Here is a 19,433-nt window from a genome sequence, read left to right as displayed (position 1 = left end):
ATTAATTAATTAATTAATTAATGTGAGTATGATGTAGCTGCACAGATGGCTGTTGAGCCTTCATGTGGTTGTTGGGAACTGAATTTTTAGGACCTCTGCTCACTCCGGGTAGTCCAGCTTACTCAGTCCCTGCTTGCTCTGGGCCAAAGATTTATTTATTATTATGCATAAGTACACTGTTAACTGACTTTAGACGCATCAGAAGAGGGTGGTTGCTGGGATTTGAACTCAGGACCTTCAGGAGAGCAGTCAGTGCCTTACCCGCTGAGCTGTCTCACCAGCCCCACTTTCCCTCTTTCTTTTCCATTTTACTTCTATAACTGTGTTTGTATGTAGTGTCCCATATAGGGAATGTATAGAGAGGGCTTAGCAGTGATGCTTGCCAGGGTCAGGGGGAACTGGGATGAGGGTGTCTGATAATGGGATCAACGTTTCTCTGTGGTGGTGATGTGGGATAGGTGATGGATAGTGTCAAATTTGATCGTGATTATGGTTTTTTTTTAAAAGCTACTAAACTCTACCAATAAAATACATCACATTTTATTGTATATGACATATCTTAGTTGGAAATAATCACCTGGTGTGTATTCATTCTTGAAAAAAAATTAAGCTATTCAAAGTAGCAACAATACTGGGTTTGGGCATAGAGGTAGAGTCTGGGTGGTTTGTGTGTGTGTTCATTCAAGGTATACTTAGCCATTTTTTAAGGCCAAGAAAGGTCCTGTTGGGCCCTAATTACATTTCTCCTATCATCTAGTTCACCTCTGTCCCTCTCCCATTTTTCTTATCGGTTTCAGGAAGCCACAGTGCCCAGAGCCAGTCCAGTTCTGCAGAAATGAATGCTGTCATTAGGAGGACCTCAGGGTCTGGATATCCTGAAATCCTGGCTACTTGTAGCTGCAGAGGAAACAGAACACCTGAACATTCTCACATCCAAGTCCCAGGACTGTGTGTGTGTGTGTGTGTGTGTGTGTGTGTGTGTGTGTGTGTGTGTAGGGGAGTGTTTGTATCAGCATACCAGATTGCTCACCTAGTTCTCTAATCATATTGTATCATGTGGATGATATGTTAGTTTACTTAAAAGTCCTCATTGACTTAGCACATGAGGACGGAAGGAACAAGAAACAAACCCCAGTGTACGGCAGAAAACACTCCCTGTGAGATGCTACCCTTGAGTGTCAAGAGTGACTTTGCTCTCACGTGCCAGCCACCACACTGCAGGTGACATCCACTCTGGAACACGCCTTGGTCTCTCCATCCAAAGTTAACGGAGAGGAAGCAGGACTTCCCCACCGGTAGCACTGGGCACGAGGCTGTCATTTTGGTTCAGGGTGGATACTTACTTGACTGCTTCACACTGTTTGTGGGTTTCTGGGCAGTCAGTGACTTTTTTGCTTCTCTCACTGTGTGTGTACACAGCACCAGTATGTTTGATTCCACGCGGCCTCTCTATGCCTACATGGTGCTGAGTGACAGCCTGTGGAGCATGCCAGTTTGAAACATCAAGCTGAAGTGTCTTTCTCAGGCAGACATTTGTTAGCAGCCTTGCACAACCCCTGCTTTTGCCTTTTTGAAAAATTGTGTCTGTGCTAATGCATACCCATTTGTGGGTGCCTTATGTGGAAGCCAGTGACCATACCTTGACCATCCAACTTAATGCTTATGATGGGGTCTCTCACTGACCTGGAACTCCCCAAATAGGCCCCAGGGACCTGCTGTCTCTGTTACTCCAGCACTGAGATTATAAGTATTCTGTTTGTTCAATAGGCAAAGTAGCCACAGGACATTGGCTTCTGGGAATGGATTTTTTTTTAAAGTGTGGATTCTGTGGGTTGAGTTCTGCTGAACTGATAAAGTGCTTATGGATCTATCTCTCCAGCCGCCCCATCTTGGCTTCAATGACAACTTCTTCCCTAACTCAGCACTTGCTGGGCTCCAGCTATTCTGAGATCAGAGTGCCTGCTGTTGGTCCAGGGAGGTCCATCTGATTGCCCCGGGGATAGCGAGGGCTTCGGAGAGGTTTAAAGAATTAAAACATTAGTTTCCAACTAATATTTTATGAAAAGTGGTGTGGGTGAGTTTAACCAGGAAGGATGGGAAAACAGAATTAGAAAATGAGAGCGGTCAGACATAAGCCTGCCATGCAGGTGGGGAGGAGACAGAGGCCAAAGGCACCACAGTTGGACATGGATTTTGGGAGCCCTGTGGCATGGAGGCCACCGTGCAAACAGAGATACTTGACCCAGCCTAGAACCAGCTTAGAGACCTGTGCATTCAAGAGTAAGTGAGCTGAAGAACCCGGTCCCTGGCTCTGCCCCAAAATCACAGCTGGACCTTTAGTTCACCAGGCAAGACTTCCTCTGAAGAAGTCTCTGAAGTGAGGCTGTTTGGGTAATTCTTGGCTCCCATACTAACCGGAAGTCACCCGATACCGAATTGTAAACTTTGATATTTTAATAGTGTGTTGTTGTTATTGCTGTTGCTGTGATGATAAAACATCATGGCTAAATGCATCTCATGGAAGAATGAGTTTATTTGGGCTCATGGTTCCAGAAGGAGAGTCTAGAATGGCAGGGAGGTGGGGGACAGGAGGGTGTGGCAACAGGCAGCTAGAGCAGGAAGCCAAGCAATCACATCTTTCACCACCAACATGAAGCGTATAAAGCAATCTGGAAATGGAACAAGGCTCTCAAAGCCTGTCTATTCCCGGTAGCATACTTCTGACATACTTCCTTCAGCTAGGCTGCCTCCCAAAGGTTCCATGACCTTCCTAAACAGCACTGCCTGCTGGACACCAAGTGTTCAGACATTTCTCATTCTAAGCATCACCGGGGGTGAGGGTGGGGGGATCTTGAATTGGACTCAGTGTGCATAAAGTGAAAGGAGCCATTTTTACCATTTAGATGACAGTGTTGTAGGGTTGGTGATGTTCAGGGTCATGCTGACATTTTCTTCTCCCTCAGTCGAAACTGTGTCTCTACCAAATCCTGGCTCCCCATCTCTGTCACATCGGAGCCTGCCATCCACCATTCTTCCTTGTCTCTGTGACTCTAGCAACTCTAGGGACCTCAGATGAGCACAGTCACACTGGATTTGCTGTTTTGTGCCCGGCCTGTCCAACTTACAACAGTGTCCTCAGGGATCACCATATAAACAGCTCCCTCTTTTTAGATGGGTATGTTGGCCAGTCTTTTGGTGTTTTACATCTGAGTGGAAGGTGCAGGTCACCCCAAACTTCATCGTGCCTTACCCTCAGCCTGCAGGACCCCCTTGAAGCCTGGGCCCTCGGTGAAGGCTGGAAGAAAATGTGATAGGTTAGGTGGCTGTTGGGAATTGGGAGGCGGGCATGTGAGAGCTTCTTGGTTTGGTAGTGCACCCACCCCTTCCCCAACTGAATGACAGTGAGCCCCTTACTGTCCATATATGGAGATGTGTCCAAATCCACACTTGTTTTCCCCGTTCCAATGCAGTGGGGGCTATTCCACCTGGCATATTCTGTGCTCTCTGGGTAGATGGCTGTCTCTGGGTAGATGGCTGTCTCTGGGTAGATGGCTGTCTCTGGGTAGATGGCTGTCTCTGGGTAGATGGCTGTCCTCTCCGAAGTAGTGTTCAGCTATCCTTGTAAAGAACACACTTCGGTCATTGACAGCTGTAAGACCATCATATCAGGTCTGGGGATGCGGGGGATGAGTTGCTTAAGAAAGTTCTAATTCCCAGAGCCTGATGTGGTGACACACACCAGTCCTCCTACCTGGGAAGTAGAGGCAGGAGGAGCCGTTCAAGGTCGTCTTTGGTTACATAGTGAGTTTGAGGCCAGTCTGGGCTCTATGAGGGAGACAAAAGGTGTGTGTGTGTGTGTGTGTGTGTGTGTGTGTGTTGTTCTGCATTTTTCTCTTAATGACCTAGAACTTCCATCCATCTTAGCTCAGAATCCTTCATTTTGGTAACCGGTTCTCTCTTTTCTTTGTCTTTTTTTTCCTTGTTCCCTCTCCTGTTCCTCTCCTGCCTGGTGACATAGAGGGCTTCTTTCCCAAGTGCTACTGGTCTGTGCTGTTTTGGAGATAAATTAAAAAGCCACTTTTTATCACATCATGAAATCAGATTCTATGAAAGCCAATAGCTATTGCCATAGCGTCTTCTTCCAACGTATTTGCTGGTGCCGAGCAAGCTTGCTCTGACAGCATCTGCCCCAGTAAAAGCCACGTCTCATGTGTGTGTGCTCTTGCTTCCAGGTGAAGTGGAAGATTCGGAGGCCATTGACACCTTGGGACAACCTGATGGACCGGACAGCCCACTTCCCACTCTGAAAGGTAAGATAGAAAAATAGCTGCTGTTGTGGTCACTACAGAGAATCACGGGGTGGCTGCTTTGCCCTTGTCCCTGGGGGCTGGACCTGCCCGATCAAGCAAATGATGAGGGGGGGGGGTCCCCTGGCTTGTGGCTGGTCCATTGCTGGACATGTGAGATCTGTACACAAAGTCTTTTTTCTACCCCCAGGAAAGACTTTGGGAGTTGATGAGGCTTATTGGAATCCAGCAGAGAAGCTGTGGGCAATGTAGCCAGTTGGGGAGGAAAGGGCCTTGTGCTTTCTGAGGTTCTGAGAAACGCCTTGGTGGCCAGCCTTGCATCTTGGACCTTTGTTAAACAGCTGCTGATAACTATCTCCCACCCTCATATTTATTCCTCTCAATGAAATAGCCATGTGGTGGTGTCTCAGAGGATGACACTGTTCTGTGCTGTCATCTGAAGGAGAGTTCTGTGTCCCCTTGTGGTGGCTCTTATGGTGGCTTCCGGGTGTCCTGGAAGTTTTCTGTAGGCACCTTGCTCACCTACCATATCTCATAGGTGTTATGGGTGTACCTTATTGACAGAACAAGAGAGACCAAATGGTCTACTTCCTTGAAGAAGCAGTACATTCTTTTCAGAAATACCCCCCCCCAATTATTGCCGTCAATATACTTCTTGATGTGGGCCATCCACTGGAATATTCTTCATTCTCTAGGACTGTTTCCTAACTGGGCAAGCAAGAAAAAGTTTGATTAGAGGTCTCATGTAGAGAAGCTTAGGGAATGAGCTGTGAGCCTCATTTGTAGGGGAGTGTCGTGCTTAGTGCTTCTGCTGATACCATCTTCCATCTGGTTCACATCCAGTAGCCAGGCAGAAGCTCCAACCTGCCAGACGGAACGTTTATTAACACAGCATGTCCTGCAACACCAGACAGATGCCTGGGGAATGGGCAGGACAGGTGGTGCCACCTGTCCTCCATCTGTCCTCAGCAAGCATGGAGGGCCATGCAAAGGAATGGTTTTAGCATCAGAATAAGTCACCATCACACTTTAACTGTGAAGCTGCCCCATCAAAGAGGATGAGGGCACTCTCAGGAGCCTTGTGGCCACGAGCTAGGACCACTCCTTGATGCCAGGCCCTTTCCACTCAGGGTGGGAGCAAAATTGAACAAAACCCATGCAGATCAATATTCAGAGCCATTGCTGACTACTATGGAGAAACAAGGAGACCAGACGCGACGGATACAAGCTATGATGTTCAGCTGCAGGTTCTTGTGTGTGTGAGTGTGTTGGACATAGTGTTCACCTGGGTGTGCACTTTTGTGTGCAGTTGCTCATGGAGGCTGGAGGTCAGCCTCAGCTCCTCTGTGGCTTTCCATTTTGATTTTTGACAAGCAGTGTCCTGTGGATCCTGGAGGTAGCCAGCATGGCTAGGTGAGCCTCAGAGGTGGTCTCTCGCCACTTCTCTAGAGTAGGGATAACAGCTGTGTGCGTTGTGTGTGGGTTCTGGGGATAGAAATTAGATCCTTCTGCTTTTCTAGGAAGTGCTTTACCAGCTGAGCATCTCCCCACTTTCACCTCCAAGAACTAGTTTACGCTACAGAATGTGTAGACTGATTGTTAGTTTCTGACCTTGTCATGGGCTAGTGCGACACTCCCCAGAAGGCCAGACCCAAGAGGTCAGGCCAACAGCTAAGAGCTGCCTGACTTATCTGTGTGGATACGACTTGGGCCCTGGTGCTGCCCACCAGCAGGCGATTCTTGACAAGGAACACTGAGGAAAGTCTCTGCCTGGTGGACAGAACTGTCCCCAGAACAATGGAATTTCAGTTGGGTGGAGGGACCACAGCCCCTGTCTTTCTGCTGTAACCTCAGGTGACATAGATCACAGTACTTTGTCTTTGCTGGGACCCAACTCATGCTACAATAAGCTGTTCATGTCTGTCTGTCTGGCCCTCTGCATGTGCGCCTGTCCCTTTAAGAGGTGGTGGGTGTCAACTGTTTGCAGGTCTGTCTTCCCTCCACATTCCTTCTTCTTCATCTTCAGATCTTCAGGCCCTATGTTGAGGAACCTAATATGTGGAAGGCTAAATGAAGCTTGTAACAGAGCTTCACATATTGGGACATAGCCTACCGCAGCAGAGATACAATCTCTGAGTTCTGGATGTTCAAAATCCAGATGTCAGCAGGAGTGGCCCCTTCTGAGGCTTAGAGGTACCTCTGCCTGTCATCTCCCTGAACTTTGGGAGTTGCAGGTGGCCTTTGGCATCCCTTGGCACTTGTCTTGGGGTGACATTGTTCTGGCTTCTGACACTTTTCCTGTATTCGTTTGTTCATATTCACACCTGCTTAGCAGGACCCTGGCCAGTGCTTCTGAGCCCACTCTGCTTGTCTTAAGTTGAAAAGATACCCAATGATCCCAAGTTAGAGAAGACCACACCCACCGTTACCTGCTTCAGAGCTCAGTGTTAAGATTTGGGGAATGGACTCAGGCTATAGTTATGATGAAGAGTGTTTTCCCAGCATTCACTGAGTCCTGAGTTTGAGCTTCTGGATTGCATAAATTGGATGGAGGGGGCGGGGTTCATACCTGTAATCCCAGCATTTGGGAGGTAGAGGCAAGAGGAGCAGAAATTCAAGGCCGTTCTTAGCTACATACGTGATTCACACCTGCACTAGGGACTCACTCTTCTGTGTAAAATACATACACACACACACACACACACACACACTACACACACACACACACATATACACACGCTAAGTGAAAGAATGAATAAATAAGTAAAACACCAGCTAAACACCATTGAGTGGCCTCTGTCTCTCAGGTTCCGCTGTGTGTGTGTGTGTGTGTGTGTGTGTGTGTGTGTGTGTGTGTGTGTAAGTAAGAGGAGAGAGACTGTGTGCCTGCTTACATGTTTTCGCATGCATACATATGCAGAAGCACTTGTGGGGATCATACATGCACATGTAAGTGTATGCGTGTAGAAACCAGAGAAAAGTTCAGTGTCTGTCCCTCAGATATCATTTTTCTTTCTTTTTTTTTTTTTTCTATTTTGAGACAGTCTTGCTTTCTCCTGGATATTACTGGCTTGGCTGGGCTGGCTAGGGAGCGAGCCCCAGGAACCAGCCAGTGCTTCGATTGCAAACACATGCCTCCACACCTCGTACTAGGGGTTTGGCTGGAACTCGGCCTCTTGCTTTCAGAGCAAGCACTTCACTGACGAAGCTCTCTCATGCGCCCCCCCCCCCGCACCCCCACCTTCGTTTGTCTTCTTATTTTCCCCAGGGTCTTTCATCCCCTTCTCTTTCCCCCATTTTCAGCAGTGGCTCTGTGCACGCTGCACAGGGAAGCCTGAACCCAGGCCCCTGATCTGGCCTCTGGCTGGTTTATTGACCTGTAAATATTTTCCTCTGAAGTTGGCAGCTTTACCTCCCTCCTGCGACCCTCAGGGTCTCCTTTTCACTTGCCCCCTCCAGGAAATTGTCTGTTTTGTTTCCCACCAATCGAAACCCCATGACCTTGTGACCCCGGGCACAGAAGGCTTTCTTTATTTCCTTTCCTACACCGGGTTGCCCTGATTAGGAAGCCAGTTGGGGGAGGTGGCGGGGGTGGGGGGTGGTCCTAAGTCATTTGACAACATGGGTGACCGTCTGGGTACTTGATTGGGCTATAAAAATCATTAATCATTGATCTGTGTGCAATGGGCAGATGGGTGCCGTTTTCTGGCGATGAGAGTCTCCTTTAGTCTCTGGGATCTCTTAATGTCTGGATTCACCCCCTGCATAGAGCTGACCAGGCTGCTGCAGAGATGAAGCTCTTTGCATGGGCAGTTAAGGTTGTCTCATGCAGAAGGGGAACTCATATGGAAGAATTGAAATGGGGAATTTCTCTTCCTATCCATGCCATCGAAGGCCTGTGTTAGCCAGGTCTTCAATGAAATTCTCCATCAGTGCTGCCTGGGCACTTATAACCTGATCAGAGGTTTTGAGGCTGCTCAAAGCAATGTCTGCGAGCTAACGGAGAGCTTAGAAAGTGATCCGTGTGAGCCTTATATTTCGCTGAGAGGTTAACTGGCCGGCTGCAGATTCAACCCCAAGGGGGAAGGGGTTTGGTGCACAGTCTCCAGGGATCTTGCTCTCTAGCCTGCTTTCAGGTTTGGCCTCAGGAGAATTGATGATGGAGAGAATGGTATGCCAAGCTCACTTGGCAGCTCTCTCGGGTCAGCGACATGCACGTGCTTGGTAAAAATATTAGGAAACGCTGTAAATGCTTTGGCAAACATACCAGAAAAATGGAGCGATGCCCAGGAGCCAGAAAGAGAAAGGAAGGGATTAAAAGGAACAGCCCAGGTCTGCCGGGGCAGGGGCTGTTCTAAGTAGCTCTCTACATTTGCAGCCTTGGAGAACAATCTGACCTTCCTGATTCCTGATGTTCAAGAGTCCCATGAAAGGGAATTGAATTCTACGTTGAAGAGTAGGGTGGCCCTGAGGCTATGCTGCAGACTTGATAAGTCTGTGGATTTCAGAACAGACACCAGTAGGACGTAGGTGTCCTAGCCAAAGAGCAGTTAGAAATGTCGAAGGCAAAACATTTGGAGTGGAACAACTTCAGAGAGTAGACACCGTGGAGGAGAGGGCCCAGGGTTAGAAGATCCAGACGGAGAGTAAGGGCTTCAGTGTTTCCTTCTAGAACTAGGAACTGGAGAGCGCAGGATTCCTTCCAAGGAGAAGTGATGGGCCAGGATAAAAAATCAAGTGAGCTTTTCATAAAATAAAGGAATGTCCATGTGTCTTAGGTAGGATTTTACTGCTGTGAACAGACACCATGACCAAGGCAACTCTTATAAAAACATTTAATTGGGGCTGGCTTACAGGTTCAGAGGTTCAGATCATTATCATCAAGGTTGGAGCATGGCAGCATCCAGGCAGGCATGGTGCAGGAGGAACTGAGAGTTCTACATCTTCATCGGAAGGCTCCTAGGAGAATACTGACCTCCAGGCAGCTAGGATGAGGGCCTTAAAGCCCATGCCCACAGTGACACACCTACTCCAACAAGGCCACACCTCCTGATAGTGCCACTCCCTGAACCAAGCATATTCAAACCATGACATTCCACTCCTTTGCCCCCATAGGCTTGTTTAAACACATTTTGAGTCTATGGAACCCATATCTAGCCATAGCAGAAAGTACCTTTAGTGCAACTTCCAAAGTCCCCATAGTCCACAGCAATATCAACAATGTTAAAAGTCCAAAGTTCAAAGTCTCTTCTGAGAGTCATCCAATCACTTAACTGTAATCCCCAAATCAAGACAGAAACCAGCTGGACAGACTCCAAACTCTGCATCTCCATGTCTAATGTCTAAGCAGTTTTCAGATCTCCAACTGCTTTTTGATCTTTGTTGACTACAACAAACTTCTTTTCCTGGGCTGGTTCCACTCCCTGTTGGTAGCAGCATTCCTCAGGAGATAGCCTATGGCTTTGGCATCTCAAAAATCTTGGAGTCTCCAAGGCAACTTCAATGTTACAGCTTCTTGTTTCAATGCTGGCCTTCTCCAAAGGGCTGGCGTTACTTTTCCAGCTCTGCCCTCTGTGCCACTTTAAACTCAGGTTGATCCAATCCACTGCTGCTGCTGCTGTTCTTGGTGATCATCCCATGGAACTGGCATCTCCAATACACTGAGGTCTTCTGCTACAACTATGCTTTACCACTAGCCTCTCATAGGCTCTCTTCATGGTGCCAAGCCTCAACTTATTTTCAAGATCTCTTCAGTCTTGGGCTGTCAACTACAACTGAGGCTGCACCTTCACCAATGGCCTTCCATGGCCTCTCATAGTTGCAAGCCTCAGCTGTTCTTCATGACCCTTTCAGCCTTTAAAACCAGTACCTCCTGGGTGATTCTTACATATTACCAAGTACAGCTGCAGCACGAGTTACAACCTTGGCTCTCTCTGGAACACAGCTTCTTTGTGCTCTCAGAAAACACTTCCCTGAAGATTTCACCTCAGTGGTGCTGATCTCTTCTAAATCGTCGCTAGCCAGCATCAATTGTCCCAGTAGTTCCTTCTATTTTCACTCTATAGCCAGAGCTCCCTTATTCTATTACCAGCTTTCTGTTTTCCAACTCCCTCACTGCCCAAGCTTGGTTTTCCAGGAACTTGTTCTATAGATTGACCTTGAACTCAGAGATCTGCATAACTCTGTCTCCTGTCATGCTGGGATTAAAGGTGTATACCACCATGGCTGGATTTAAGCTTTTCTTCACCCAGTACCTGTTCTCTCCCCCCCCCCCCGCCCCCACACACACACGTTAAGCCTTGAACTCAGAGATATGTTTGGCTTTGTTCTTCTGGGATTAAAGGTATATACCAGCATGCCTGGATCTAAACTTAGCTGGATGGGATTTGACCTCCAAATCCTTTAATCAGCTCCATTTCACTTCCTGGTGCCCCTTTAATACTTGAACCATATATTTTATATTTTTCCTTTCTAAGCCTGCTGTGCTTGTTCAAAATGCTCTTTGTGAGACTTAACCAGAGAACAAAGTATCTCTTGGACTTTTTTTCTTTTTTTTTTTTTTGAGATTTCCTTTGTCAATGCAATTAATATAAGTCTCTTTCCCTTAGACTCAGGTAGATTCTTCAGACAATGGGAAAAAACAGCCACAATCTTCACCAAAATACCACAAAAATAGTCTCTAGGCCACATACTGAAATTCTTCTCCACTGAATCCTTTTGGACCAGCTCTGCACAGTTCAATTCAATCTTAGCAACAAAGCCTTTTATATTCTTACTAGGATAGCCCATTAAGCCCCATTTAAAACATTCCACTGCTTTCCAAATTCAAAGTCCTAAAATCCACATTCTTCCAGACAAAAGCATATCAGACCTATCACAGCAATACCTAGTACCAATTCTGTGTTAGGGTTTTACTGTTGTGAACTGACACCATGACCAAGGCAACTCTTATAAGGACAACATTTAATTGGCAGCATGGCAGTATCCAGGCAGGAATGGTGCAGGAGGAGCTGAGAGTTCTGCATCTTCATCTGAAGGCTGCTAGGAGAATATTGACCTCCAGGCATCTAGAATGAGGGTTTTAAAGCCTACACCCACAGTGACACACCTACTCCAACAAGGCCACACCTCCTGATAGTGCCATTCCCTGGGCCAAGCATATTCAACTCATGACACCATATCAGGCCTTTTAAGTCTTCTTCCAACTATGGATGCTGTTACACTGCTTCAGTTTCCTCAATAATTTCGACTTCTAATATCAAGCCAGAAATAAACCCTTAGGTTCTACAGCACTGAGTCATTGTGGGCAAGCCTCTCACTCAAAGCTAAGAGCTGATGTTCTGGGGAAGCCAAGGAGCCAAGAAGGACCTGGTTCAGGTTGGGGAACATCTGAGAAGGTATCCAAGCAGACTTGAGCTGACACTCACTTGGAATCAGAGTCCTATGGCCAGGATTTTATGGGAAATCCAAAGCCAGATAATTAGGATGATACATAGCACCATCTTATTGAGGAATAAGCTATTCCTATCCTATTCTCAAGCTATTTTCAAAGAAATCCTACCATGAAAAATTACAAAGCACACTCACAGAGCTCTGTACAGGATGAGTGGATGGCCAGTACACAGTGAAGCCAGGGGACTTGTTCTTTATAGGAAAGAATGAAAATCATCAGAAGAACAAGTGGTGGATTCAAAAGGGAACCAAGCAGACCTTATAGAAGCAATGCCTACGAATTGAGAAATTGGATAGACAGGTTAAAGAACATTTTAGACTGTGTAGAAACAACATCAGAGAGCCACCTGAATATCCCAAATGAGCTACACTGAATATCCCAAATGAGAAATGTAGGGGAGGAATGAAGGCAGGATTTCATGAAACACTGATAGGAAATCTTACTACATTGACAAATGCATGAGTTTTCAGGCTTGAGGAAAGGAGCTAAGGTCTGAAGAGACTAACATAAAAGTAATTGTGTGGTTGTAAGAGCAGATGCTTAGGATGGAAAAGACAGGGGGACAACAAACAATGGGAACTGACAGAATTGCAGTTTCTAGTAGAGGTGAAAGACATCACTGCTTCACTAGAGTTCTATACCCAGCTAAACTACTCAGCAAGGTCAAAGTATCACATACATTTACAGTAAGAATAAATGTACAACCTCAGTCTATCACCCAAAGCACTGATGTGATTCTGGCTGACTTGAGCTGAACATAAGAGGAAGAAAAAAGACAGGAAGTGGCGCTGAGGAAAGAGTTAATAACTTGGCTGATGTCAAGGAACCCTGACAATAAAAAGCAACACTAGTGATCACAACTGATTGAAACCAGAGCATGATTAAGAACTGAGAGGCAGGGACTCCTCTTGTGAGCAAGGTCTAGGAGGGAGGGGTGTTTATATTCCAGCATTTAAAGTTTCTTGTGTTTGGGCAGCTTTGTCAGGTGAAGCATGATGCTGATTAAAAGTAGTTTAATTACGAATCTATAACTGTCAAACTAGTTATGAGCAGAGTAGAGAGTCATTAACGATTCATTTTAAAATAAAGCAAAAAGAATTAATAGGCAAAATGAAAACATTAAAACTCATTTAAAATTCATATATCAAAGCATTCATAGGCTTGTGTATAAAATTATACACAATTTATAAGGTTCATAAAGAGTAAAATATCATAAAAATGGTAAACTATTAGGCAAGCGAAAGTAGAACTGTTTTAACCAGCATCTTGAGGTACCTTTGATAGATTAGAAACTGTTCTAGACAAATGCACTCCACAGTAAGGAATGCATGATGTGGTAAACTTGAGGGTTGATGACCCTCGCTACAAGGATTCTAGTAGTTAAGTGGAAGTCAAGAGAACTGCTGATAGCTATTTGACAGAGAATCGGTGAGCAAATCCCTCATGGAAATGGCTGATAAGCATAGCAAAATCGCCATCATCAAGCAGGCAAGATTGATTGAGCACATACAAACTTCTGTGCTGCCAGAGAAAACATCACCACCTAACACATGTAGACTGTCTACAAGAATCCAATCCAGATTGGGCTGCAGAATGAATCTCGTTGGCCTCAAAGAATCATCATCACATAAGAGATACTGTTTTAAAGAAAGGATATTTGTTGTCTTTGGGATTTTTTTTGCCACCCCCACCACACATTTAATATGTGTGGGTGTTTTCCCTGCGTGTCTGTGAGCCTTTTGTGTGCCTCATGCCTGTGGAAGCCAGAAGAGGGCACTGAATCCCCTGAAACTGGAGTTATATATGGTTGTGAGCCTTCCTGTTGGTACTGGAATTGAACCTGGAACCTCTAGAAGAACCGCCAGTGCTTTGAGCGGTTCTCAAGCAAGTTTTTAAATATCTTAAATTACATTTCATTAATTTATGTGTGTGTGTTATGCCATAGGTCCTAGGAGTCAAACTCAGGTCATCGGGATTGGTGGTAAGCACCTTTATCTCTTAAGCCATCTTCCTAGTCCCTAAAGCTTATTTTTCTTTTAGAAAACAAATACAATAGCCAAAACAACAAAAACTGGGTAAAACTAACGCACACCTTTAGGGCTGGGCTGGTAAGATGGTTCATTGAGTAATGATGCCTGCGGCCAAGCCAGAAGTCATTGACTTGGTCCCTGGGACCCACGTGAGGGGAAAAGGAAAGGACTCACTCCTTCATTTTCTTCTGATGTTCATCCACATACATGAGGTGGTATGTGTGCCCATGCACACATGCACTTAAGTAAATTAACAACTGTAAAGAGGCACACCTTTAATAACTCATGGGTAAAAGAAAAAAAATCTTAAAATGAATTACAAGCTACTTGGGTCTGACCACATATAGGAAGATTAAAATGATTTATTGTGTGGCTAATGAGCTTGAAGGGAAATTTCATGTTTTATACCTTGGTTATTAATAGAGAAGGGATTAACTGTGGACGTCAGTGGGAGGGGGGAGGACAGAATGAAGATGAATAGGCAATTTCAAGAAAGATACTTGGTGTCCAAGACACATTCTGGGAGATGCTGGTGCTCACAGAGACCACTGAAGCCACTGGTGGCATACATCAGCATGGCACTTCGTCACATGCATCCGATCGATAAAACTTTAAGGTCCCCCAAGACCAAATGTTGTCACAGTTGTGGTAGGGGCACGGACTTATTTATAGGAGGCACATCTGCAGAGACTTGGACTAACAACAGCTCCCAGGCCTTCGTCCCTCCACATCCAGCAGGTATGCTCGAGGTTCTCTTGAACACACGCAGGGCCAGATGTGAATGCAGATGGTTCAGTAAACCTGTTGAAGCCCAAATGTGAAAACAGTTCACATCTCCTCCACTGGGAAATGAGTAACTGAGCTGCAATGTATTTATATAGTGGACTATTATACAGTAATTAAAGAACAGTACCAACATAAACCAGTTTGAGTGAAAGCAGGCAACGAGAGAAGGTGACCTGTCAAGAGAAAGTTCCTGAAAGCATAAAATAATACAAACTGCAATGATGGATGGTCATTCCTTGGAGGGAGAAATAGGGGGACTGGAGACTTTCGGTTGTACCCCAGACCTCTTAACTGTTCTAGGTCAAGTACTGCAAAAAGCCAGCCATCAAAGTTTTATGTTGTTTGTGGGGATATGTCCAGCCTTGATTTCTGTGTGCTGCAGTATTTCAGCTTTTATTGGTCTTTAATCCACCAGAAAACTGGACAAAACAAATAGTAGAAAAGGCAGGAGAGGGGCTTGAGTTCACAACAGAAGGCTCTATTGTCAGTGAATCTGGTAGCTATGTAAAGATTCAAGACAACAGCCCAGAAGCTATTGAACCCAGGACGACACAAAAACTCTCAAGGGAAAAGTCAATGCTGTAGACAGGGATGGCACCCTCAGAGGTCATGATGCCCTGATTTCCGTAACCTGTGACTGCATCTCCTTGCACGGCGTACGGCTTTTGTAGGCATAACGAAGGATCGTAGATGGGGATATCACCCTGGATTTACAGATGACCCCTGCGTAACCCAGAGCCATTATAACAGAGGGGCAGAAGGATCAGAGTCTATAGTAGGAGATACTGTATAGACAGAGGAGCCTTGAGCCAAGGAGTAGGGTGGTCTCTGGGGAAGAGCCAAGGCAAACAGATTCAAAGTCAGACCCCTAGGACAGAACCAGCCCTACCAACACCCCGACCTCTGTCTTTGTGCTGCTCATGTGTGAGCAGCAATAAACTTGTGCTGTTTTATGCCGTGATGTTCAGGCCATTTGTTAAGACTGATAGTAGGACATTCATGCATTTCATGGTGTCCCATAGTTTTCCTATGAGCCTTTAACTGTGAAGACGAGACACAACAGGAATAAAAGTGATGTGCATGTATAAGGTAGATTCCGGATGGGCGAATGATCTTCCTGAAAAAGAAAATGTGCAGATCTATGTGAAAAAAATTGTAACTCTCTTCTGGGTAGATGAGGTCTAAAGTAGGCATCTGGGCCACCCTGCTCCAAGTGCCATCTGGAACTCAGCCCTGACATGCACCCACCACAGGCCTTTCTGTAACAGAGCCCTGCTTCTGAGGAATGGAATACAGTGATTCAGATCCAAGGGAGCGAGTGCTGTCAGAGCAGCATCTGCCACTCTCCGTGTCAACCTGTGCGTGACTCCTCGTGCTGGGATGTAGCAGCGGGCACTGGGAAGGTGGAAAGGGTGGGTGTGGCAGAGGTCCTTTTGCAGAGAGAAGGCAGCAGCCGGTGAACACCTTCCAAGGAGTGACTCTGTGAGTACGGTGGGTTTTGTTAGAGATCTTCATGCTTAAAGGGTCCACAGCCATGTCCAGCAGCGTGTGGTTGTAATTCTAACACTCTGGAGTTTGAGACAGGAGGATCTGGAGTTCTGGCCCAGCCTGAGCTACATGAGACCCTGTCTTTAAACAACAACAACAACAACACCCCAAAGGGCTTCAGACAGTAGGGAAGGGCTTCAGTGTGCTCTCTAGAGCAAAAATGGGTATCAAAGAGCCTTCATCAGGGCGTAGCCAGGACACCAGTGTGACTGGCTCAAACACATGCATTCAATCAGGTCTTTTAAAACAGAATCACCTGCTGGGTGACTTAGACCTGTATCCTACCACCTGGAAGGCTGAGGCAGAAGGATTGCTGTGAGTTAGAGGCCAGCCTGAGCTATGAGCTATGTAATGAGTTCCAGGCCAGCTCAGGCTACACAGTGAGAAAAAAACAGACTCAGACAGAACACAGAAGCCAAAATCGTGTCCCAGACTGCCCAGCGCTAACAGTCATGTGACCAGTGACTTTCAAACCCGGCTGTGTTTCTCCTGAAGCCATGGCTGAAATTATGGACTTAGTGTTCTAGAATGTGCTATATGTAAACAGAGTGGGACACCTTTGCTCATGATGGTCACGCAGGAGCCCAGACCCTTCCTCCTGATCTCACCATGTTTGCTCTCTGTGACCCCCCCATCTGCTGCAGGCTACTTTCTGAATTTTCTGGAGCCAGTCAACAATATCACCATTGTACAGGGCCAGACAGCAATCCTGCACTGCAAGGTGGCAGGAAACCCACCTCCCAACGTGCGGTGGCTGAAGAATGACGCCCCAGTTGTGCAAGAGCCACGAAGGGTCATCATCCGGAAGACAGAATACGGCTCCCGGCTGCGGATCCAAGACCTGGACACAACAGACACAGGCTACTACCAGTGTGTGGCTACTAACGGGCTGAAGACCATCACTGCCACTGGGGTTCTGTATGTGCGGCTCGGTGAGTGTGGACAGCAGAAGCCCAGGGCTAGCAGATACTATTCACAGTGCAGAGCGATGGACGTGTTTAGTATTTGTAGCTGAGCATGCACAGGTCAGCAAAAAAAATCCAGAAATTGCCTCAGAGCCTTTCTCGAGGAGCATGAGAGAGCTAGCTCTTTAGCCTATGTACTGCTAATACAGTACAGAGCAGAAAATGCAGACAGAGCAGCCTGTAGACCTTGGCCACTGAAAAGCATCCTAGCCGTACAAGGTGAGATGGAATGTTCCCAGCAAGACGATACTGCAGGAGGCCAGGCTCCCGAGGAGCATGGCCATGCCACAGATGGCAGGGACCAAAGCCTAGGACCCATCTGTGGCTCCCACCACTGGCCAGGGCTCACTCACCAGGACTCTTCCTGTGGTTCTGCCCCACGTGCACACCAATCCTTCCTGAGCAAAGCTGGCCCCACCGGGCAGGAACAGTACTGAGTTTCTGTGCTTGTCACATAGGACAGCAGGATTAGATGGCAGAAGTCAATTATCCTCCTTTGACTCAGTAGGGGAAGGTCCCAGGTAGCGTGCACCTCAGGCCTGTCATCTGGGCTCACGTTAAAGCCAGCTCTAATGAGCAAAACAGGTTTTGTGGATACAGTTTAGATGAGGAGCGAGCAGGGACAGGAAAAGCGCCCACACATGCCCCTACACGGAAAGTTCTCTTTCTGGGGTGTCTGTTGTCACTCGTATGGTCTCATGAGTGGGAGGAGAGTCCGAAGCCTAGGCACAGCTAGGGGGAGCTGCTGGATTGCCCGTGTTTACCACTGGCCATATTAATAACTTGTCTTTTTGTTTTGTGTCTTTAGGTCCGACGCACAGCCCGAACCACAATTTTCAGTAAGTTCGAGTCTCCATCACTTGGCCGGCATCCTGAGGGTTTCTCTTGTGTCAGTGTGCAGGTTTTGAGCCCTAAAATGGCCACATCTATACCGAGTTTGCTGGAAGTTGGCTGGAAGCCCAGCTGAACAGGCATTTAATTGGAGTTGGGAAACTTACAGTATCATAAAAACAGATGTTAATTGCTTTCAGCCACCATAATTGCACAGGGCAACGAAATGGGCTATCTAAGCACGCTCGCTGGATTCTCACAGGAGTATTTGTGGACAGGGAAGTCATTCTTGTTCTGCGAGCCAGCACCACCAATCTGCAGTTCATATTTTTCTTCTGGTGTTCAAGATTGAACCCAGGGTGTTGCACAGTGTCTGCCACTGGGCTCTGTCCCCTGTGCTTTATAGCTATGACCACGGAGCATCAGGACACCCTACGCAGAGGGTTCTCAAGTTCACTTTAGAGAGGATCGTTGGTGGATTCTAGCCTTGGGTTTGGGCTTTTGTTTCCATGTAAAACATCACTCCTCTGCAGGCTAGCCATGAAGGGTGGTCTCTGCTCTACAGCTCGCCACCTCTCTCTCTGGCTGGAGAGTTACTCCTTCTGTTGTCTGACTCTGTGAGTGAGGAACCACCCTTTCCTACAAGGCCCTTTCAGATCTCTCAACAAGACAAAACTTGTTTACTGGCTCCCATCTCCGCCTGGCCTCGGGACCCACTAAATGATGAACCTGAGTGTTCCAGTGGGAGTCAGGGTGGGGCAGCAGGCAGCTGAGCGGACAGCAGCAGCTGACTCTCCGGGCAGATGTGTGGAATGCTCAGTCGAGAAGCAGCACAGAGAAATGGCCTCAGGGGTGTGGGTGTGGGTGGGGTGGGGGATGTGGGGATGGGGGATAGGGGTGGTTGGGGGTGGGGTGAGAGTAGGGACAGGTGGCTTTAGAGAGGCACAAGTCAATTAAAAACTTGAAATAGTTCTTTATTCTTTTCTCATATACTTTCATGTCATACCAAGTGCTATTATATGCAGTTATAGGCTGTTATATTACACATTCTTGTTCCTGGAGATATGCAAAGTGGTGAAGCCCTTTGGAACGTGCATGAGGCTCTGGGTTCAGCCCCCAGCACTGCAACCATAACCCATATACACATGCCATTATGAGTATTTCCTATTGGAATTTCTTTACCCATCATTTAATGGCTATTATAGTGTACACAGATATTTACCTAGGCAATATCGAATGTGTACATTTACAGAACTGTAAAACCGATCTTGTCATATACTTAGCCAAAGTGGTAAGTTGTTATTTAGAGAAACTGTCCCACACTGTTGATTTTTCTCTTCATTTTAAACCATGTCTGAAAGTAGCATATTTGTGGAACTAGCTGGGGACGTTACAGTGCCATGCACTCTCTGAGTCTCTTTCTTTCTTGGTCATATTGTCAGCCAGACTATGTTCTTTCTTTCTTTCTTTCTTTCTTTCTTTCTTTCTTTCTTTCTTTCTTTCTTTCTTTCTT

General features: G+C 46.6%; 1 protein-coding gene across 1 annotated transcript in view; it reads left to right on the top strand.

Moving 5' to 3' along the window:
* Ror2 (receptor tyrosine kinase like orphan receptor 2) overlaps positions 1 to 19,433 on the top strand; it is a 176,428-nt gene that overhangs the window by 136,533 nt on the left and 20,462 nt on the right. Inside the window, exons 2-4 of the mRNA XM_021180555.2 lie at positions 4,233 to 4,310; positions 16,769 to 17,056; positions 17,898 to 17,928. Of these exons, the coding sequence (XP_021036214.2) occupies positions 4,233 to 4,310; positions 16,769 to 17,056; positions 17,898 to 17,928 (397 nt within the window). The remainder of the gene's footprint in view (positions 1 to 4,232; positions 4,311 to 16,768; positions 17,057 to 17,897; positions 17,929 to 19,433) is intronic.

Source organism: Mus caroli, chromosome 13 (genome assembly GCF_900094665.2).
Source record: "Mus caroli chromosome 13, CAROLI_EIJ_v1.1, whole genome shotgun sequence".
NCBI classification, from domain to species: Eukaryota; Metazoa; Chordata; class Mammalia; order Rodentia; family Muridae; genus Mus; species Mus caroli.
This window is presented reverse-complemented; position numbering and strand designations above follow the sequence as displayed.